Source organism: Diabrotica virgifera, chromosome 2 (assembly GCF_917563875.1).
Source record: "Diabrotica virgifera virgifera chromosome 2, PGI_DIABVI_V3a".
NCBI classification, from domain to species: domain Eukaryota; kingdom Metazoa; phylum Arthropoda; class Insecta; order Coleoptera; family Chrysomelidae; genus Diabrotica; species Diabrotica virgifera.
In genome coordinates this window covers 41,646,212-41,670,091 of record NC_065444.1, presented here as the reverse complement: position 1 = coordinate 41,670,091, position 23,880 = coordinate 41,646,212, and the positions used below count along the sequence as shown (strand labels likewise).

The window sequence follows — 23,880 nt, the reverse complement described above, 5'->3', positions numbered from 1 at the left end:
TGGAGATAATTGCAAAAACCCTTATTTTTGCAGTAATTTATAAATGTTAATAGCTTATAACTATTATTTATTAAAACAAAAAATTTTAACTTGTTTAAACAATTATACAGCTTTCAAATAAGAATATTTGTATTTTGAACGTTAATAGGTATACGTGTGGAAGTTTTTTTAAAAAGTCTACAACAGGAAAAAATATGCAGGTTTATTTTATTATAAATAAATTAATTCCTTATAACAAAACTAAAGCATCCTTGATATTTAGTATTGTGTTAGTTAGACGGCTCTACTCGAGTTACTTTGGATTAAAAAAAATGAAGAAAATTGCTCTGTAATACCTAGAAAGCCGAGAAAATACATTTTTTAAGGTATACCGATTTTGGACTTTGAATGATTTTTATGATGAATGGTGATTATTGATCATTATATGATGATGAATGTAGTTTATTTTTAAATACTCGTACCTAAAGTATCATTTTTTGCAATGTGATAGCAAAAGAAGCGAAAACAATGAAATCTACCGAAAGACGATTTCTACCGAAAAATAGGAGCAGTATCCCGAAATTTTGTCCAAGACCTGTGGCAACACTGCTCAAATATTATATTTTCCAGATTTAGCCATACAACTCACACTTACTCTAAGGATAAAAATACACTATATAATCCCAGATACCTACGGTATCAAAAGGATTGATAGACAATTTACGACTATTAATCTCACTGGTCGTTGGATGGGTAGGTACGCATGGATTATCTAGTAAAATACAAATTTTTATATCTTTATTGTATCGCAAATTTGAAACGTGACTTTTTATGAGATAAGGTTTATACCCAGTGTAATGTATTTGCATTTTATAATATCATTTTTGTTATTCTTTGAATTGAGAAAAATATTTCCGTTGTTTATGGTTCCACCTGTACCCAAACAAATGCGCCTGCAGATTATTTTTCAGAGAAGGTTGTTTTATTAGATTTTATGGCTTCTTTCAATTCTTTGGAAGCGGTTGTCGTGTAATTTAGTGTTGTACTGATGGCTTAAAGTTTAGAGTTAACAGAAAAAAATAATAAATAATAAAAAATACTTATGGACTAAATACAATAGGGGGGTCCATGGGCCCGTTGACCCCCCCTGTATCCGCGCCTGGACATAACCACAACGATTTAGGTTCAGCAAAAATAATCTTGGAGTAAGTGGGCTGCAAGGTCACTGGGTTTTGATAAAAAAAACTTTGTATCGACTTCACTCGTTAAATAAAATACTCCCTGTTTATTAAAAACATTTATTCCTTGTTCAACAACGGAGAAAAATGTAAATATAAATAATCAATATATCACAAATATAATAATTGCTGGACCTCACTATAATATTTATATCAAAATAACTTGCACTAAATTAATTTATACATTGTTAAATCGTGACAAGGCATCTCGTAACGCGACAGTTCCTAAACCCCACAAATGGTAACGGACAATGCGTAACGGCGACAATTCGTAACTACCACACTTCGTAACGTCAAAATTGAATTATTCTGTTTTCTTTTGTACCGTGGAAACCAGCATCAAGATACACTTTTATCACATTTCATATTTCGTGGAGAAATAGAAATATATTCTTAAAATTATGTCTTGTGTCTTAAAATAAATAAAAAAAGTCTACGTGTCCTTTCAACAAGAAATATCATTAAAGGTTGTCGCCCTGTTATTGTTCCTTAAATAAATATTACATTACGTTACTTACATTAAATAATAGATATGCTTACTTTTAAAATTATACATTTGTTTATACGTTATCCAGGTTATTCACATAAATTGTATTAATTATTATAATAAAAACATTATTATTATTTGTATTTGTTTAATCATTTTTCAGACTTAGGGTCGGTTGTTCGAACGCTAATCAAAAATGATCATTATCAAATATTTAATTACTGTCACCAACTGTCAATGTCAACTTTGTTTGGTTTGCTGAAAACATAATTATGGATTACAATTATGAAATTAGTAATCAATTATGTTCATAATTGTTATGTTAATTTATTAACTAATCTCATAATTATAATCAATAATGTTTTCAGCAACCCAATCAAAGTTGACATTGACAGTTGGTGACAGTAATTAAATATTTGATAGTGATTATTGTTGATTAGCGTTCGAACAACCGGCCCTTAGTCTTACTAATCAACTATTTTCAATGGGAAATAAGCCACAATTGTATTAACGTTTATTATTAACGTTTCGACGCCCAAGACGGGTGTCGTTGTCAAAATACAAAATAATACTAAATTAAACAAAAATGTTGTTTTAGTACTTTAAAGTTTTTAGTTTTACTACTTTAAAGTGACAATTCAAGATAAAGAATTTAAAAAAATTCTTTAGTTGTCATATGAGCAAAAATATGTGCAAAAAGAAAAAGAAGTGGTCTTAAAAAAGTACAATTAGTTTTAGTATAGGAAAGTAAACAAAATGCATTTTTGAATAAATTCAGTAATACTAAATTTGATAAAAAAAATAAATGTTGGCGTTACGAAATATACCGTTACGAATATGTATAGTTACGAACAGTCGCCGTTACGAATTGTCGAACATTTGTGGGTTACGAATTGTCACGTTACGAGATGTCATGGAACCTATTAAATATATAAAGATTGCAATTATAATTTTTTGTAGCTGATTGGTGAACCCAGACTGTCTATTCTAAAATAAAACCATTTTAACCTCATAGAACCAACTTCTTACACATAAGAGAAGCTTGTAAGATTCTTAAATCCTTGTTTCTGGGAAGTCCATAGAAAAAAAATCCATCTATAGTAAATTGGCAGACTGAACGAGTACATCGCAATACAAAACACTTACAAAATTGTTAAAATACTCTGACAAACCCTTTAAATAAAATTACGAGAATTACAATAACTGTGAAAATAAAAGATAAAAGGTAAAAATATTAGATAGATATTCGGAGATAAAATGGAAGATAGCAAAAGTTAGCAAAAGCTCTTCTACAGAGTACTGAAGACGATAAGAGTACACAAAACATGAAATATATAGCATTAAAGATAAAAGTGAAGAATTAATAATATGAAACAAAATAAATAGTAAAAAGATAGAAATATCACTTTGAAGAATTCTTAATGGATAAAAACCAAGATGACATTAATGAAGAACAAAATAATATACTGGAAGATAACACAGAAAACTCAATAACCGAGGAAGAACTAGAAGAAGCAATAAAAACGTTAAAGTATGGTGAAGCACCTGAAGTGGATCGAATGACAGAAGAAATTATACAAAAAAATACGGTGAAACAGGAGAATAAAGATTATTAAAAATAAGGAATAAATTATGGGAAATATCCATGGATTTCTATAAATGAACGTATCATTTGTTATAGATGAATTTTTTGTCTATGAATTGCAGTCTATTTTCAAGAATCGTTAACATTATTTATGAGAATCACTTTTTTTGTGAAAAACAGCAAAAAATCATTCAAGCAATTATTACAACCCAACGTTATTTTTCTATTTACATCTTAAGATATGTCTAAATACCTATGTACATTATTTATAAAAATAATAATTTGGCTTTAAATTTTAATGTCCTTTTTTTAAAATATTCTGTTCAAAATGATTAGAGGACTATTTATACAGAGATTCTTCATATAAATTTAAGACAATTTAACCCAATTCACCTAGTCTAGTCCGAAAATGCTTCCTAAGCTCTTTGAAGATGGCGCCTTGTAATTAATTTTTTGAAGTTATACTTCTTTACGATCGACAGTGAAATTTTATAATTCTGGGCGCATGCGCACACAGACAGTATGTAGTTCGTTGCTAATATTTCAAGTTATGTATGTATCAGCGCAAATAAGTCATTAAAAGAATATACCTATTAGTGTTTTTAGTAAATGTATTATTTATTATAATTTTCGTGTCTTTGGATTTGTCTTCCTCGGGAGTAAGATAATAAAATATCTATTATAACATTATTTTTATACTTCACTTGATCTATTTGTCACCGTGATGTGTAATTATATCCGAGACGTCACGCAGACGGGGCTTGATAGCTTGGTTGGTAGAGCATTGGACCAGAGATCGAGAGGTCCCCGGTTCAAATCCCGGACGATTCATATTCTTTTTTTTTTTAATTTTTGGTATTGTTTTAATAAAAAAAATTTAAAAGTGGTAGGTAAGAAAGTTAGTTTAATATTTAAATAAAATACAAATAAACTGTTGTGCGTACAAAGTACACACACATTCTTCTTTTAATATGTACATACCTCCACCACGTTTATATTTAGAAAAACAAAAACTGGTACGCCTATTTGTGTTCCAGAGACAAATCGACTCCATCAATTTCAAATTTCTAGTACTGGTCATAGGCGTCCGTTTTGGGTAGGGCAACGGTTATTTTATCGCATAACTTTTTTGTCTTTAACGTTTAAGCATTTTTGACACTGGATTATTAAATTTTGAGGTATTCTAGTACCAAAAGGTACTCTTGCTTTAATTCGATGGAATACACGGATTTCTAGAAAAATAGATTTGAAAATTTTTCGTTTTTTGAATTTGAAAAAATTAAAAAAAAAACTATTTAGAAAAACGAAAATTGGTATCTTTATTTATCTTCCAGAGTACCGGTCATAAGCGTCCGGTTTGGGCCGGTCAACGGTTATTTTATTGCATAATTTTTTTGTCTTTAATTTTTAAGCATTTTTGACACCAGATTATTAAATTATGAGATATTCTAGACCAGAAGTTTATCTTGCTTTAAGTCGGTAAAATACACCGTTCTGTTTTTTGAAATTTTTGAAGTTAAACTTCTTTAGGCGTGATTGCGAGTGAATTTTTATTATTCTGTGCGCATGCGCACACAGACAGTATGGAGTTCGTTGCTAAATGTTTTAAGTTATGTATGTATTAGTCCAAAAAAGGTGTGGAAAGAATATATTAGTGTTTTTAGTAAATATATTTATTATAATTTTTGTATCTTTGGATTTTTTGTCTACCACCGGGAATAAGATAATAAGTAATATTTAAAGTATCTATTTTTATACGTCACTTGGTCTATTTGACACTATGTCTGAGAAATCTTGTAGTCCGCACCCGCACAAACAAAATGAGTATAGCTCAGTGGTAGAGCGTTCGACTGGAGATCAAGCGGTCCCCGGTTCAAATCCGGGTGTTTTCTATTTTTTTTTTTTTATTATTTTTTGGTATTGTTTTAATACATTTTTTTGAAAAATACTAAGTAAAAATTAGTTTAATCTATAAATAAAATATAAATAAACTGTTCGAAAATATATTTATTTCGTTGAAATCATATAATAGAAGTATAACTTCTTACGTGTGTACAAAGTACACACACATTCTTTTTTTTTTCAAATTTATTTCCAATTCAAAAAAACGAAAAATTTTCAAATAAATTTTTCTAGAAAACGGTGCATCCTACCAATTTAAAGCAAGAGTACCTTCAGACAATACCTCACAACTTAATAATCCAGTATCAAAAATGCTTGAAAGTTAAAGACAAAAAAGTTATGTGATAAAATAATCGTTGCCCTACCCAAAAGAGACGCCTATGACCGCTACTAGAAATTCGCAATTAATGGAATCGTTTTGTCTCTCGAAGAAAAATAGGCGTACCAGTTTCAGTTTTTCTAAATAGAATCGTTCTAGAGGTATTAAAAAAAACTAATTACAAGACGCCATCTTCAAAGAGCTCTAGCTCCCTTAGGAAGCATTTTCGGACTAAGTGAATTGGGTTAAATTGCCTTAGAATTATTTGAGGAATCTCCGGTCTTCGTATGTTAGGGAGAGTTTCTCGACACCCTGTATTCTGAGATTGCACAACAAACAACTAACGAATTAAGAGGCAACAGTAGCGATCATCAGGTAGCAACAAACGCGGTCCAAGATTGCAGCTGTAATTTTGAATATTTTGTCGAGATTTTTGGCACACATATTCGTAATATAATAAAGAATGGCGGTACAAAGCCCAATTTGAGAAATGTGTTAGTATGTGGAAATTACTCTATAACTAAATAAAATATTGCAAAAAGTAGCCTGTACCGCCATTAAGAAGAACAAAAAAAATACACTTTCTTCAAATAAACTTTTTTATCCCATGCCTAGATTTTGTGTCACATTGGATCTACTAAAAATCGATTTTCTATAGCAAGAAATCGAACGTGACTGACTCGTCAACATTCAGTGCCCCTATGAGCAAAATTATTGTTTTTGATAGTACAATAAATGTCACTGTCAGTGTCGAATTACCGACGCACTTTTGGGCGGGCATGTTTTCGACGCTAAAGTACCTGAGGGTCTTAAAAGTACCCGTGTTTTGGACGCTGCCAGAAAGTAAAGTTAGGACCGAAGGGTTGGGTCTTCCTCCTTTGGGTCTTTTAAATTTAGCGTCCAAATCATGCACATCCAACGGGTTGTATAAATTCCACTGATGTAGAGTAAGAGGTAGAATAGGATTTATTTGGTGAGACATTCTGTATAGTAACATCTGATGACATATCGATAATTTATTTACGGTACTACCGAAACTAATTACTTTCGTTTCCCGCAAAAAACAAACTGGTAATTTGTTTGTAATCCATAAACCTGTGTCTATTTACAATAACTCATGTACTAGACAGGAATATAAACTAATAGTGAATATGGAAATTTCAACGTTAGTAAGTAATCGTGGTAAAATTTTGCTCAAAGTGAACAGTTTTACTTTTTCTCAAGATAAAGTACTAAAATCGGGAGAAACGTATTGGAGGTGCGTAAAACGGTCGTGTAAAGCGAAGATATTGACGAAAGGGCCAGAAAAGTTAGTGATCCGAATTAATCTAGAACATAATCACGAGTGTGAATCGTTCCACTCGCGTTTTAATGATAATTTTTACCATGCTCATCCAAATATTTTCCATTTTATTGATGTTTTAAAAAATTTTCAAACTGAAACTTACATTAAAATTAATAGTGTCCATGAAAGTAATAGACTTAAAGATCCAAAGAGTAGAAAAAAGATTATGTTCGTTAGAGACAGGATATATGAGTATCAAACTAACTGTATCGATCGATACCATTTCGTAAAATGTATGTCGTATTTATTTCAAAGTGACAAATAAACCTTATCAAGCTTAATCTCTAGAATTTTATTACCTGACTTTCCATTTACATTTCAATTAGACCCAGCGTCCAAATCATGTATGCAGAAACAGGTAATTTTATTTTTCAGCGTCGAATTTTAAATTTAGCGTCCAAATCATGCACGCCCGCACTTTTACCTCACTGTTGAAAGTTCGCAGAACTTTCGAAAAACAAAAATATTGATGACGCGCTACTATTTACTCTTAAATAGTGAACAAATATTTGTATCTTTAATCATTTTAAACAAAACACTAAAAAAATTAAACCTTGTTTAATAATCACACATTCTAGAATTTTATCAGTTTAAATTATTCCAAGTAATCAACAACCGATTACACATATTTATTATCCAAATAGAGGCAGCTTATTAAAAAAAAACATATATTTGCTTTACCTAGTTTGATAATGGGGGATAAACACAAACATTGGTAGATTAAAACGGTTCAAAAGACTTTAGATGAGCAAAACCACTGTTGTAAAATGTTAAATATTGACATAATATGTAAAATAATAAATAAATAAAATAATAAAAGAATAAAACACGATATCAGGAACAACAATACCGAAAAAATCTAAAATATAGAGAAAACAATGAAAGTGTTGAAAACTCTAAATAGCAAAGGCCAACAACGAGGGAATGTTGATGTGTAAGACAGTGTTGCCAGATTTCTCCCAGTACATCGCACTCTTTCTCAGCGGCATAGGGAATCTTTTTTTGCGAATGACCCTCGTACATGATATATTGCAGACACATATATTGTCATATTAACTGCCTATAGTTGGATTTAACAACCCTATTATGTTGGATTTAGTAACCCCAACAAGTTATTTTAAACTTATCTAACAACTACCTTGTATAATCAGTACAGTAACAGAAACTGAAATAGTCTAATTGGTATATAGATCTTAATGAAGGGTTACTATACTGTTTTTGGCATTCTCTAATAGAATAAGTCTATTTTGATGTGACTGATAGACTAATTATCCAAAAATAACATTATTTATTACTGTTTAGTATGTCAGTGAACCAATATAACACTATTTACTAAGTTGTATAATAAAACCACAAAATAGATGATAAAATAGTGCAAAAACACTATAGTCCCCATTGTTGCTTAATAAAACCACACAACAGATCGTAAAATAGTGCAAAAAACACTATAGTCCCCATAAATCCTAATAAAAACCATACCACATCCCATTGTATGTATGTACCAATTAGACTCAAAACAGCTGCATAAAATATGAGGTGGAACCATCCCTCCAAGATGGATCATCAACAATCTTTGCTCTACAAAGGGGGCAAGTCTGTTCCCTATCAAACCAAGTGGTGACACAGCTTTCACAGAAGATATGTCTGCATTGGAGTAGAACTGGGGAATCGTATTGGTCATGGCAGATGGGGCAATGGTCTCCAGCTGTTTGGATTTGATCTTTGCTGGGAGATGAACCTATACTCTGAAAATTCGAAATGTTATTTTAAAAACCTGTTTTATGTGACAGAAAATTTTTTAACAACTTCACTGTCCTAATGAAAAATATACCCGGAGTCTCCCATGTCTAGCGCATTTTTAATATGTCAAGAAGATTTACCCTTGAATCACATCTGATTCATTGGACAGTGAAATTGAGAAAATCACAAAAAAAATAAGGAAGGTGAACACATTCGTTGCGCATGACTCCGATTGGGGTCAAAGTGATACTTTACAGCTCATGACTCCGATCAGGACAGTAACCTGTTGATTTTAAATGACTGTATATTTTTGCGGCTCCTGGATAACAACTCTCGCAAAAAGTCGGTAGTTAATGTGTTAAAAAGATTCAAATCAAATGAGAACAGCTTCTGAATGAATTTCATACTGTTTTGAACTTTTCAACGAGTGAAAAGTGATTTAAAATCTTGAAATTATTAAAATCTTATAATAGAAAAGGCTTTATACTTACAACATTCTGTAGGAGCTTCAGACAAGCCACTTTGAGTAACTTAACCCTGGACATCAAGTCTGATCCCTTAGAAATCATATAAAATGCAGACAAGAACACGGCTACTATCTTCTCGGGTCCCTGGTAGGATTCAAGTAAGTAATACAGCCAAGGTTGAATGGTAGCAATGCTTCGGTACATTTGGGATATTGCTTCAATGAATAAATATATTTTTCCCTGAAAAATATATAATTCAATAATTTATCTATAAATGCTAAAGGTACAGAATCTGAGCTAATAAGAGCCCTAACAGCTAAATCTTCGGACAAACAAATATTTATTGGAAACATTCATTTTCACAACCTTGTGTATTGAATTAAAGAATGAAATCAGCAATACATTATAAAATCCACGAGGAAAATAAACTTCCTGTAGCTGGCTGTATACCATAAATACTAGATTTGTTGTAAAAGGTATATTTTAAAATAGCCTATATAAGGGTTACATTAAGACAAAACGTTTTCAGATTAATAAATCCATCATCAGTGTTCTAAGAGCCCTAAAATTAAGTATAACCTAATTAATTGAGAAAAAGTTAAAAAGTTGACAGGGGTTTTAAAAAAACATCCCTGGGTGCCCCGTGTAACATCCAGGCATATCTGGAACATCATTTAACCATTATATAAATATGTAACGTAACATAACCATTCACATTTAAAGGGTTTTTACCCAACACATTTTGGTGGCTCAGGCATGCTATTTTTGTAAGTATGGGTTCTTGTTTTTTAAAACCTCTGTCAACTTTTTAACTTTTTCTCAATTAATTAGGTTATACTTAATTTTAGGGCTTCTAGAATACTGATGATGGATTTCTTAATCCGAAAACGTTTTGTCTTAATGTGACCCTTATTGAGGGTATTTTAAAATATAGCTTTTACAACAAATCTAGTATTTTTGCAATACATTATACTTATATACAACTTGTATGGAATCACCATATAATATATGGTGATATTATTTGAAATGTGCAGCTTTTGAAAGCTATTATAGATTTAAGTATTTCAGTTGAAACGAAAAGAAGAGTTCGTGTGCCCAAGGACTATATAGCAGGAGAAAGTTATGCGATCCCGAGTAATCCAGCCAGCACAAGATTGATCACGTAAATTTGTGTCTTCAACACCAAAACTGGAACATTGGAAATTGGCAAAGTGTGCTATTTTCAAACGAAAGTAGGATATGTAAAATGAGATGATTAACGAATTCGTGTACTGAGAGGGTGAGGAAGACAAACAAGAACGGAAACTTGACAGATATGTTCACAAATATAAAGGAGGAAGTATCATGTTCTGGGGAGGCATTACGATTGGTAAAAAAATCCTTTAATGTTCATTCGACCAACTTTAATAGCTTGCAGGTATGTTTATTTGGTTCTATAACAGGTAGATAATAGTCCAAGAGGCAGCGCTGAAAAATTTCTCTGAATTTACTAAAGCTAGTTATTTCACAGTTGATTACTGTGATTGTGTAGAGAAACATACTGCGGTCGGTCAAGCGAAACGTAGAACAAGTGGTACTGACAGCTTGTCAAAGTTGTTTACCTGCGGAGGTAATTAAATCTATTTACTAAGGCTGAAAATCAGTACACACATTGTAAATTAAATATAAATAAAAGTTATTACAGTCGGTCAGCTGTATGACGGGACAGAGCCGGTTAGTCGGCCCCAATGAATGTACAGGGTTATTCACTATATTTTGACCCCCTCTAAACTGCTTTATTTACAGAATTAGAAAAAAATGTAAAATACAAAACTTATTCAATTTTTAAATTATGATTTTTTGACATATATGGTACTAGTGGCGTCATCCATCTGGGCGTGATGACATAATCGACTATTTTTTTAAATGAGAATAGGGTTCGTGTGCTAGATCATTTGAAAGGTTATTCAATTCCCTATTCAGTAATATAAACATTAACATGATTGTTTATACAGGGTGTTCAGAAAAAAAATTTAATTAAATTAATTGTTTAATTAATAATTCAAAAAAATTTTTTGGACACCCTGTATAAATAATGTTCTTAATGTTTATATGTTTACTTCCCGGACTACCTCCCGGGCTATAACTTTTAGTACCTACTACAATGCCTCATAATTTAACAATCTAGTGTCAAAAATGCTTAAAAATTAAAGACGAAAAAGTTGGAATAAAAACCGCAAATTTTTAAAAGAAGAATAATTAATTAATAATTATATTACTGCATAGAGAATTGAATAACCTTTCAAATGAGCTAGCACACGACCCCTATTCTCATTTAAAAAAATAGTTGATTACATCATCACGTCCAGATGGATGACATCACTAGTACGATATATATGTCAAAAAATCATAATTAAAAAATCGAATAACTTTGCATTTTCCTTTTTTTTCTAATTCTGTAAATAAAGCAGTTTACAAGGAGGTCAAAATATAGTGAATAACCCTGTACATTCATTGGGGCCGACCGACCGGCTCTGTCCCGTCATACAGCTGACCGACTATAATACCTTTTATTTATATTCAATTTAGAATGTGTGTACTGATTTTCAGCCTTAGTAAATGGATTTAATTACCTCCGCAGGTAAGCAACTTTGAGCTGTCAGTACCACCTGTTCTATGTTTTGCTTGACCGACCGCAGTATGTTTCTCTACACAATCACGGTAATCAACTGTGAAAAAACTAGCTTTAGTAAATTCAGAGAGGTTATTCGGCGCTGCCTCTCCGTCTTCAAGCTCAAGAGGTGCAATGGAAGAAAATTAAATTTAGATTTAATGTTGCTTAAAATAATAAAAAATATTAGATTTAGATGATTCCATATCAACAATTCAAGTATATCATTAATAATAAAATATTGAAATGGCTTATTTTTCTATAAATTTTGGATTGCAGTGTTGGCGGAAAAATAAACTAAAAATCTTCGTAATTAATTACCTAGTTACTGTGTATAAAATAAATAACTTTGACATTACATCATCATAAGTTGTATGTTTCTTGATTCATGACTTGCTTCTTGACAGTTACTTGTATCAAACCTCTAGCGAAAAGCTATGATAAAATATTTATTGGAAATGTCAAGTGGAAGTACAACACATACTTACTAAATCTCGTCAATTAAAATAAAAAAATATTGTCAGGGTAAAAAAAATCGAAACATTTCTGAAGAATTAGATCTGGCTTAGTCTACAGTTGCGGACATAATTAAGCATTATCGTGAGAGTGGAATATCCAACATTAACCTTTAACTACCCGCGCATCAAGTTATAACATAACTACACGCGTGGCATACTTTATATGCCACAAGAAAATACACTTAAAAACAGCGGATTTATTTATTTCTTTTGAAAAACTACACTTAGTTGTTTCTTATAAACCTTATTCGGCATCAGTGAATACTTGGAGTTCCTTCTCAGTAAGCCAATTGGGATTTATAACTGGAATCATGGAATAACTGGATTCCATGATAAATAAAATTACTAATAAAAATTTTTTTGAAATGTGATTTTTTACAGGAGAAAAAGTATTGTTTATAAAGAAAAATATATTTTGTGCTATAATGACTAAAAAACAATTGAAATATGTACTTATATTACTACTTATATTAATATAATCGTGGTGTATATTGTCCACCACCAGAAACAACAAATAATAAACTGTAAATTACGATCTTCCCAGAACGCCAGTTATAACGAAACTAAAACCAAATTGTAAAGCACATTCCAGTGATAGGTTAGAGATATAAACAAGGTCAAAAATTAAATTTTTAAATATATTTGCAGTAGAATTCTTATACCTGGCGTACAAAATATGCCAGCGTGTGTAGTTAAAGGTTAAGGCAAAAGTTCAGGTAGGCTGGGAATTGTGTCTAATAGGGGTCGAAGATTACTAGTGAAAATTTGCAAACTGGGTCATTACAACACTTTACGAGCTATTACAGTACAATGGACTGAAGAAATATGAAAAAAATTATCAAGGGAGTGCTACAAGAATTGTATGCACAAATCAGGACTCAGTTTTTATGTTAAATCATAATTTTTTATTGAATACGTAATTTTTTCATTGCATGTAATTATTTAGGCAAATGAAGAACCTCCGATAACAGAGAAGCAAAAAACAAATTGCTTCAAATAGGCACGATTGAAAATTTCATGGACCTTTGATGACTGGTACAGAATCATATTTAGTGACGAATCGAAATTTGATGCTTGCATGAAAGATTTTCAAAAACAGGTTATCAGAAGTAAAAAATGAAGCATTCCGTAAATATTGGCCCAAAAAAACTGTTAAGTTTCCCGAAGGAATTATGATTTGGAGGTGCATGTCATTGGAACATGTCTAGGAACATATCAGGTGCCAGAAGGTAAAGAAAATTTTGAAAAATAGTCTTCTAGCAAATGCTCACGATCTCTACTTGGACTTGAATTTTATATTCCATCTAAAACAACTAAAAAATGATTGGTTTCATAAGATGAAATAGAAATTGAATAACAATCCCCAGAGAAATGTAGCTGGCTTGAAATTTCGGTGCATTATGTGATATTTTCGACCCTAACTCGTGTCAATGCTTAGTAAGAACAATGCCAGACAGGTTTGCTCCAGTAGTAAAGACACGTAGCGATGAAACCCCATAATAAAGGGTAATTTTTTTAATTGTCTGAACATTTAGTGGCCACAATATTATGTAATATTTCTGTTTATTTTTCTGCCAACACTACAATTCAATGTTTATAGAAACGAAGCCATTTTAATTTTTCATTATTAATGATATATTTTAATGTTCTGTTAATCTTGTTCTTTGGTAATCAAGATTGTGAAGATGAAATAAATTTTCGTTTGTTCAAACCTAATTCTTAATGGGGGGGGGGGGGTATGGTTTGAAATCAACATATCAAGCACATTTTTGTGAATTTTTTTCGAAGCCATGGTACCATTATTTTATTTTTAAATTGAATAAACATATTAAGTACAATTCAGAGAATATTTAGAAAAAAATTCAGTCCAAAATATTGAAAAATAAGCTATTGGTGACAAATTTTGACAGGCAGCTCACAAAAAAATGGATTTTGCGGTGGACATCAGAACTCGTCACTATATCATACGAAACAAAAAATTCAAAAAGATTTAATTACATACCTTATGAGTTTCACGAGGTCACAACGTTGAGTTTTTTTTATTTATAATAATTTTTGAATTTTTGGTATCAATCAGAAATCAAAAAAATGAAATTTTTGGTAAAAATTTTGTGAAAATCAACAGATTTATTATTGGTGAACAAAAAATAAGCAGAAAAAGAAAAATATCTCGACGTTGTTACCTCATGAAATGCCTAAAGAAAAGCTGTGCAAAATATCAGGTAGATCAGCCGAGTAGTTTTTCAGTTACAATGTCCACTGCATTTGAAAAAGCAGTTTTGAGAAAAATGCGTTTAAAGTTTTGACAACTGCATCTTCATCTTCTTATTTGTCTGCCAAATCGTAAAGTGATGCACATTGGAATGTTTTTTGAATCGAGGAGTAATCTACAAAAGAGAAGGCAAACAGTTGTTTAACGTTTCTCACTACGCTCAAGCGTGCTAGCACGAAGTTGTGGCAAAGTGAGTCGAATGTAGGGATATTCAACAAGCTGTATCTCTAGTAATTTTACTCCGATTATTTTGAAATTTTCAGAGAGTATTCTTGAAAGTATGCACTTTTATTTGAAATAATAAAAAAAATTTAATATTTCAAACCATACCCCCCTCCCCCCTAAATGATTTTTAGTGCCATTGAAGAAAAAACATTTTAACAAGCATAAAACAAAAACTTACCCTTTTTTTAAAATCAATAATAACCCCAGGCAACATAGTTAACAATATTTTAATAGATACAGTCATCAGTTTCAAAGTAAAATCTGTTATTGTTACTATCCATAACAAGTTCCAGACAGTCAGAGTATGAGTAAATGATCGAATCAATACCAAATTCAGCACTACATTAAAATCATGTAGATCATCAGCGAAAACATAATGAATAAATATTAGACATACTGCGATGTACAACAGTGACATAGCAAGCACACCGACACTTCTTCTTTGCCTTAAAACAGTTTCTCTTTTAACTGCAGAGTTAGTATGAGCAAAAGTTATAAATAAAATTACTAGAATAAAAATTCCTTCGTGGTAGTCATAAAGGGTCTTCGCCAGTAATATCAGAACAAAAGGAACATATTTTAACAACACTTTAATAAACTGCTGAGCTTCCACGACGTTCTGAGCTCTTTCTGAGTCCTCTGTGTTGTTATTATCCGTGTTGTTAACAGTGTTATTAAAGTTTTCATTGTCTTGTACAGGGGGAGCTTCGGGATCCCTACTGGGTTCAATTTCTAGATTTATATAGTAACTGTCATTGTTAGTTTCCACTGGTGGTCGAGAAACGTTAACTTCAGACTGCGGTCTGTTAAGAAAATTAGTAACCCCAGCGTTTACTGATCGTGCAGTCTCCACAAGAGGTTCTATTTCCCTAATGACACTGGTTAAACTGTCCCTCAGCTGCCTTGCACCTTCTACAGTTCGTCTTTGGAATGAAGCGGGGGCTGAGATTGAGGGTAACACATTGTTGCTGTTTGTTTGGAAGAAGGTTCTGGGCTGAGGATGAGTTAAGTCCGCTGACTGGCTTCTATGGAAAGGAAAATTCGAATTTGGATTGCTTGACATTTTTGTTCATTAGTAAACGCGGAGTCTAAAGATCGTATACACAATACTAAACAATGTTATATCACGCCAATGTTTTTCACAACTGTTTATAACAATTTTTGATAATGATCTCGTATGCGTATCTCGTCATTACTCATTCAATTTATTTTATTTTCAACTTCAACATCTGTCACAGTGTCAAGTGTCAGTGCAGTTGTCAAAATTGTCATTGAACGTCAAACATTAATATACATTTAACATACACATCTTTTTCCCAGTGGCGTAACAATAGGCTACATAGATTGCAATGGGCCGGACATGTGATAAGAATGGGAAAGGATAGGCTACCAAAAAGAGCACTGAATGCTAGAATGCAGGGAAAGAGACCGGTTGGAAAGCCAAGAAAGCGCTGGGAAGACACAGTAAACAGCGGCGCACAAGTCCTTTTAGGAGTCCGTGTATGGAGAAGAGCAGCCACAGACAAGCATAAGGGCCCAGGCAAAAAATAAAGGAGGCCAATGCTCAATTTGGGCTGTAGTGCCGTAGAAGAAGAAGAAGTAACAATAGGCTAAATATGCCAGTCCTGGCAAAATGTCACTAGGCCCCAGCCCGATTTTATGTGACCAAATATTTTTACAAAATTTAGTGAGAAATATAAATTTTATTACAGTATTTAAAATCAATTTAACGTTAGACACAACCAATATACATATTCAAATAAATAATAATTAAGATTTAAAGATTTAAAAGCATTCATAAGAGAATGATAAATTATTTTAGAACGAATCTATTGGTCGTTTCATTTTTTGTCGCGGTGCTTACCGGTGACACTCGGGAATTTTCTTAACCGAAAGTACTTTTTTGTTAGGGGGATTCCAAGGAAACATTGTTAGGGGAATCCCAGATTTGTATTTTTTAAGTGTTTATATTTTTTTGCAAGCATTTATTAACAATCAGAATTACACATATGAGTTAAAGTACAATAACATATCAACTATGTATATTGTACACTAATATGGCGTTATGAGGTACACCTGGTTCCAAAAAAAACTGATACGACTCTTGAAGCGTATTTTGTAGAAAATTGAGCAGTGTATTTTGAAGGATAAATACTTAATATTTACATACTGTCAATGTCACTGCCAAATCTTAAAATTTGTCAGATAGCTTATTCTGTTCCACGGTTATTAGACTTTATTATTAATCTTTATTATTAATACTTTCTCCGCAACTGAGAGTATCTTATCAACTGTATTGTTTTTAAACAATAGATGATAAAATAAAAATATTGACAGTTCAAAAATGTGAACATTATTGCATTGTGTGTGGCCTAAGTTTGGGCTGAAAACTGAAATGTATTACATTTTTACAAAATTTTGGAATATGTTTAATTACGTAGACCAATTTTAACAGTTGTTTTCAATACAGATTTCAATCCTCTACAAATAGTTTCTAATGTCTTTTGATGTCAAATAATTAGGGAAGCTGGAATTTAACAGTTTAGAATTTTACATTGAGTTAATGCAAAATTGTGACGCATGTCAAAATTCTCAATGTATTTTAATTGTATTCATTTTCTTCGAATCCTGAGAAAACTAATAAATATTTTTGAAAAATTTAAACTCAGAATGAAAGACTACATTATTACCGAGGGCTGAAAGTCCCTGAAAACTTCTATAATATTTATTTTAATAAGTTACAGGGCTGAATTGAATATTAATTTGTTTTGTTGTATAATCCACGTTTACAATAATTATGTGATCTATTTGATGTAAAAACTATCATTTAGATAGTTAATATAAAAGTTAAGATAGATTTAAAATAATATAAACATTTAGACCTTAATAATTAGTACAATTTATGAATTAATATAATATGTAATCAGTTGTTTGTTGTTTGTTTATTTTATTATTTGTGTGTCATAATAAATATAATGTCAGATCAATCAAATACACTGCTCAACATGATCAAATCTTACTAAGAGTCGTATCAGTTTTTTTAGGAACCGGCTGTACATCACCCAGCGGTTTCACGTCAGATTCAGCGAAGATCTGTGGGCCATAATCTTTGCAATTTTCTGTTGTTTAGTGGTAATAAATATGCAGTATGCAAATTTTGCAGTAGTGGTAATATTAATTGGTTGGCTTTCCAATTTCTCATGGTATCTGTTGGCTCTTTCTTGTACCACGGGGCATTTGCGATGGTGCGTAGAATTGTTGATTGAGTTATTTGGATAGTTTTTGTATTTGATTTGCTGGCACAACTCCATAGTTCGATTCCGTACGTTCATATAGGTTTGATGACTATTTTATAAATGAGCACTTTGTTCTCAATTGAGAGTCGAGATTTTCGACCTATAAGCCAATTAATTTCTTTCACCCTCAACTCAATTTGTTTCGTCTTCTTTAGAACTTATTGTTTTCAGTTTAATTTAGAATCAAGATGAAGACCCAGGTATTTGACGATATTCTGTTGGGGTACGTTGACTTGATTAAGGCTAATTTTTGGGCATTGGTCTTTCCTTAGTGTGAAAGTTATGTGTTGACTTAAGTTGGATTTATAGTTTGACGTAGCGTAGACGTAGACGCAACGGAGACGTAAGAAACGGACTGGAAACGTAAGAAAATATTATGTAAATTTATAGATCGACGTAGCGGAATTTTTGCGCATGAGTAGAAAGAGTAAACAATGACTTGCTAATTCAACAACATAGCCTATAAATTATGCGAACAGTAATAAACAAACTTTGTGTTTATTTATTTATACTTATACTATTATTTATTATAATATTTTTCTGTTTTGTGTTACATGGATTAGGAAATAAACGAAGATATGCTCCTAGGTGCCGCATGCCGTGGGATTTCCAACTATTTTGTTTCATTTCCTGGTCTTTAAAATGTTTATTGGATTTACCTATCGTATAATATGTGTATATAACCCCGAATTAGGCTAATAAACAACTCATATTTATCTGAAATATTGAAATGACTCTAATGTCCACTTTACATCAACAATAAATTGAATAAGAAATTGACAAATTCAAGGCCAGATTTGTCGTGTACAAAATGTATGGTTTGTAAAAGAAAATGAAGGAATTTGATGAAATAGAACAATTGGATATGTTTTATTTTGTCAAATTTCTTTATTTTCTTTTTATTCACGGCAAAATTGGATGTAGAATTGTGTTTTGTATAAGTCAAATTTGACCTTGAATAACTTGTTGTCAATTTCTTATTCAATTATTGTTGATGTAAAGTGGACTTAAGATATATTTTTATTAAATTAATAACTTAACATCGAAATAAAATAATTAACAAAATTCGAATATGTTGATAAACAACTATATCTTTACAAAATTGATGAGGGCGTGTCCACTTTGGGTGACAGAACAAAATTCTTAATTTTGATTGGCCAGACGTAAGAAACGCACTGTAAAAGATGAAAGTTGGTGAACTCTTCCGTTATGTAGACCGCGTCCCACCATCAAATAATTTGATCAAACTGGTTTGAGCAAACTGAAAGTGACAGTTAGTGACGTCACATCCTGAGTGTTCATTGTGGATAATAATGAAAAATTTTAATTTTAGATAAAGTACAAACAAGTTAGACAACTCAATACAAAAAATTTGATCAAACTAGACTGATAGTGAGAGCACAGATTTTTAGAATTTCAAAAAAACTGCAATTGTGACGTCACTTTGACGTACTTCCTCAAGTACGTCAAGTTTGCTCAAACTGTTTGATCAAAATATTTGATGGTGAGACGCGGCCATAAGGCGTCTACGTCTACGCTACGTCAAACTATAAATCCAACTTTAGTTTCATTAGTGTATTTATTTCATTAGTGTATTTATAATTGACTCTGAATTTTAGTTGTTCAGAGAGAATCAAATATGCGCTCTCTGAAGAAATCATAATAAGGGCAGAAACTCTGAACTAACTAAAGTAAGACGGCTCTTGCTTCGGTTCACAACGAAATGATTATTTATTATTTTTATTAGTTCTACTCATATTCTGAGCATTGGGTACTAATCTTTGTTGGTATTTTACCGTGCTGGACAGGCGGGTAGTGAGATGCAACCTGATAGATCTCCCTTGGCCTTCTTAGCTCCGGCAATTCGTTGGCTTGCAAATTTTAGAAGCCACGAGTGGTGTAACCAGAAGCTTAGTCCTGATAATAAAGTTTTATTTTCAATATTGTTAATATTGAAAGTAAAACTTTCGTTCGTATTTAGCAGATGCCGCCACGGCATCCATGTCATCATGATCTTTCGTTTGTGGACCAAGGCTGCTGGCCTGAATTTTAGTTGTTCAGAGAAAATCAACTATGCGTTCTCTGAGGAAACCCCAATAAGAGTAGAAATTAGTTAGAATGCTTCTGGCGCTATCACATTCTCTCTTTGCCTTATCCCTATGCGGGGTCGGCTTCCCTAATTGCATTTCTCCACACAATTCTATCTTGGGTCATATCAATGTTAATCCCCTTTACCAACATGTCCTGCCTTATCGTCTCCCCCCAGGTCTTCTTTGGTCTTCTTTAGACTTCCCCTAATATACTCATTTCTAATTTTATCCTTCTTTGTCACTCCACTCATCCATCTAAGCATTCTCATTTCCGCCACATGCATTCGTTGTTCCTCTTTCTTTTTCACTGCCCAACATTCAGTTCCGTGCATCATAGCCGGTCTTATGGCTGTTTTATAGAATTTTCCCTTCAGCTTCATTGGAATTTTTCTGTCACACAACACACCACTCGCTTCTTTCCACTTCATCCATCCAGCCTTAATTCTACTGTATGCATCTCCATCTATTTCTCCATTACTCTGTAATACCGATCCTAGGTACTTAAAACTATTGCTTTTCACAATCATTTCACCATCCAAAGATACCATTTTATTTGTAGTAACTCAGGGGCGTCATTTGGGCGTCCAGGGGGCATTTGCCCTCCCTCTGGCCCCAAAAAATGACTAAAATTTACAAAAAATACATCAATATTCATCAAAACATCATATATAATGTACATATCAAAAGAATGATTCAGAATAAACGAGTATTTACATAATAACTTAAAGCACGTAAAATCGAATTTTCTAGTACAATAACAAAAGAACAATTATTAGAAAAAGGTATTTAAACAACTGTCGAGATCTTTCTTTTAATTAGGGTCCCTCATAAATCTATCAACCACCGGTGCATAAATCATTGTATAAAAAAAAGGTTCCCGGTAAACATCTTCGGCGTCTGTTAGTTCGGGAGTTGAAAATAGTTGAGTGACATAATTGTGTCACAATTATTTATTATTTTTATTAGTTCTAATCCTATTCTGAGTATCGAGAACTAATCTTTGTTGGAATGTTAAGGCCCCGTCTCACCATCAAATAATTTGATCAAACTTGACAGTTAGTGACACAAAGTGACAGTTAGTGACGTCACATCCTGAGTGTTCATTGTGGATAATAATGAAAAATATTAATTTTAAATAAAGTACAAACAAATTAGACAACTCAATACAAAAAATTTGATCAAACTAGCCTGATAGTGATTTTTAGAATTTCAAAAAAACTGCAATTGTGACGTCACTTTGACGTACTTCCTCAAGTACGTCAAGTTTTCTCAAACTGTTTGATCAAATTATTTGATGGTGAGACGCGGCCTTTACCGTGCTGAACAGGTGGGTAGTGAGATGCAACCTGAACCTGATAGATGTCGTTCGGCCTTCTTAGCTCCGGCAATTCGTTGGCTTGCAAATTTTACAAGCCACTAATGGTGTAACCAAATGATTAGTTCTAATAAAGTTTTATATTCAATATTGTTAATGTTCAAAATAAAACTTTCGTTTATATATTTTATAGAAGAAGAGGAATCCTTTTGAAAATACATAATAAATATATTAACTTATATGCATTAAGTTCCCTTAATTTTTCATATATTTTTGTTTCAACAATTTTTTTCTTTAATTTTGTAATTTGGGGGTTCCTTATTTCCCCAAAGATCCGCCACTGGTAAGTTGATTTGACACCGATATGTGAGGTCGTGAGGATGCTGTTCTGTGAGCGAAAAGAACATTCAATTCGTTGACATTTAGGTTGCCTAGTGTCAAATGTTTGTTGACAAAATTTGTTTGGCAGTTTAAATATTATGGTTTGTCTTTAATGCTTTATTATTTCCAAGTTTGGTCAATACTTTTTGTAACGAAAGTAATTTTGAAATGTTTTAATTCCAGGAAATGAGTTTCAATAGGTGCTTCCGCCTAGTTCATACAGAAATCAACAGTTATGACTGATACAGATGATACAGACGAGCTGTTACTGATCCCTCCTGACTTTTTCTCAACAGAATCAGGTTTTGGACATTCCGAAACAGCCCAACCGTATTACAACATTGTAGATAATCTAATAAAGCAAGTTGGTAGTCTTCAGAATAGAATAAAATCAATTGAATCCTGTGAAAGTTTTTATAGCAACTCTTTAGAATCACTTAAAATGGATAGACCTAGAGAAAGTTTTAAGAAAAGTAACAGTAGCGATGATTTGTGTACCTCTTTTAGTGCGCAAAACAGCCCACAAAAGCCTGTGGAATTTAAATTAAATTCTTTACCAAATAGTCCTAATGTTAAAAAATATGTCAATCTTAGAAACCCAAGAGTAGGATTACAGTCAAAATTATCACCTTCAGCTGCATATTCAAACAAATATACCAGGTCAGGAAAAGATGGCCAACTTCTCAATGAAGTAGACACATTTTTATCAAAAGTAAAAACTATTCAAAGGATAAGTGCTGTGAGGAATTTAGAAAGTGACTTTGAAAATTGTGGTGCTAAACATAATGAACCTGAAGTTGTAACTTATTTTGAAAGGAGAAATGAGCCTATTAGACAAAAAACTTTACAAATGGGAGATGGTAAATATAATATACGTGATTTGGAAACTAGAGTACAAGATATGTTAAACGGGCCAAAAGAAAGAATAGAAACAGCTGAAAGAAAAGAAAAATCTGATGTTCAAACTTCTACAGACAACTCAAAAGAAAATTCCAATTTGGTTCAAGAATTGCTACAATTCAATGATCAACCTTCTTGTAGTGATAGTAGTTCTGATTCAACTCAAATTACTGCTTATAACAGAACAAAAAACATCAAAACCAACTTGCTGACAGATCCAATTCATTCCAATGCCCTTAAGGTTCTTCACTTGCATAAAAAGCTGCATGAAGATCCTAGCAAGAAGGCCAAAAGTAAAGAAAATGCAGGTGAACATAAACAAAGAAGCAAGCACACGATTGTGGGTGATAATTTAGGGACACATCTGAGTTTGTTAAATTTGGCTGATATTTGGAATTCAGAAAACAATACCTTAACCAGAAGTCAACTGACACAAAAGCTACAAGAGGAAAAATATAGGAGACAGGTAAGAAATTCTTTTTTTTTGAAAATTTTTCTGTAGAAAACTTTTCTACAAGAAAATTGTTCTCTTCATTTTAGCATCAATTTTACTCTAGTCATTAGAGACAAAAATGTCACTAAAACTCTAAAAATCATACGAACAAGCTGAATTTTGATGAGAATGTCAATTTTTGGGCCCTCAAAAAAGAGGAAAACAGTTTGTCAGTCCTACCCCTGGGCTTCTTCCTAAAACCCCCCTCGTAGGAGGAGGGGGGGGGGTCAACATCATTTTTCCAAGAATCTGTATTGTAGAACCATGAAAAAATGTTTTAAACACAAAATGTAGAGAGAATGGTCATTCTACACAAAAAGTGCTAATAAACATTTTTGTTCAAAATTATCTCCGCTACATTTTTTGTTTGAGACATTTTTTTCTAGAGCATACTGATTCTTTGTTGGTTTCTAAAAACTCCCGAAATACCCAACAGAGAATTCAAATCAACAACCATACCTTTGAGCAAGTTAACACATTGACGGACAGTGCATCAAATGTATAAGCAAGTGTTGTGACACTATATGTATTTTGCAAAGCAGAATAGGGAAAAATGCAACATCTATAGACGTTGTGTCACTTTACATCAATGGAAATTAGACATCTGTAGATGTTCTGTCTGTCAACGTGTTAAAGAATTCACATATCTTGTATCGCTACTAAATACAACAAACACGA

The 23,880-nt window shown here is 32.2% G+C and overlaps 3 protein-coding genes across 6 annotated transcripts in view; 1 reads left to right on the top strand and 2 right to left on the bottom strand.

Moving 5' to 3' along the window:
- LOC114327980 (probable peptidyl-tRNA hydrolase 2) overlaps nucleotides 1–7,332 on the bottom strand; it is a 39,548-nt gene extending 32,216 nt beyond the window's left edge. The window contains exon 1 of the mRNA XM_028276712.2: nucleotides 7,155–7,332. Within this exon, the coding sequence (XP_028132513.1) occupies nucleotides 7,155–7,166 (12 nt within the window). The 5' untranslated portion in view covers nucleotides 7,167–7,332. The remainder of the gene's footprint in view (nucleotides 1–7,154) is intronic.
- Nucleotides 1,262–15,947, bottom strand: LOC114327978 (RING finger and transmembrane domain-containing protein 2). Its single transcript, XM_028276707.2, has 3 exons — nucleotides 14,906–15,947; nucleotides 9,087–9,302; nucleotides 1,262–8,600 (listed from the first exon to the last, which is right to left on the bottom strand). The coding sequence occupies exons 1-3, from the start codon at nucleotides 15,788–15,790 to the stop codon at nucleotides 8,367–8,369; spliced, it is 1,335 nt and encodes a 444-aa protein (XP_028132508.1). The 5' UTR covers nucleotides 15,791–15,947; the 3' UTR covers nucleotides 1,262–8,366.
- A 5,881-nt stretch (nucleotides 15,948–21,828) lies between these two features.
- LOC114327975 (myosin-13) overlaps nucleotides 21,829–23,880 on the top strand; it is a 28,183-nt gene continuing 26,131 nt past the window's right edge. For 3 of the 4 annotated variants that reach the window (XM_028276703.2, XM_028276705.2, XM_028276704.2), the window contains exon 1: nucleotides 21,917–23,175. In XM_028276703.2, coding sequence (XP_028132504.1) covers nucleotides 22,045–23,175 — 1,131 coding nt within the window. In that variant the 5' untranslated portion in view covers nucleotides 21,917–22,044. The other variant, XM_028276702.2, reaches the window with a different exon arrangement.

Coding starts and splice junctions, on each gene's coding strand:
- LOC114327978 (XM_028276707.2), bottom strand. CDS start 15,790: ATGTCAAGCAATCCAAATTCGAATTTTCCTTTCCATAGAAGCCAGTCA. Junction 9,303..14,905: donor TTATTGATTTTAAAAAAAGG/GTAAGTTTTTGT, acceptor TATATTTTTCAG/GGAAAAATATATTTATTCAT. Junction 8,601..9,086: donor TGAAGCTCCTACAGAATGTT/GTAAGTATAAAG, acceptor TCGAATTTTCAG/AGTATAGGTTCATCTCCCAG.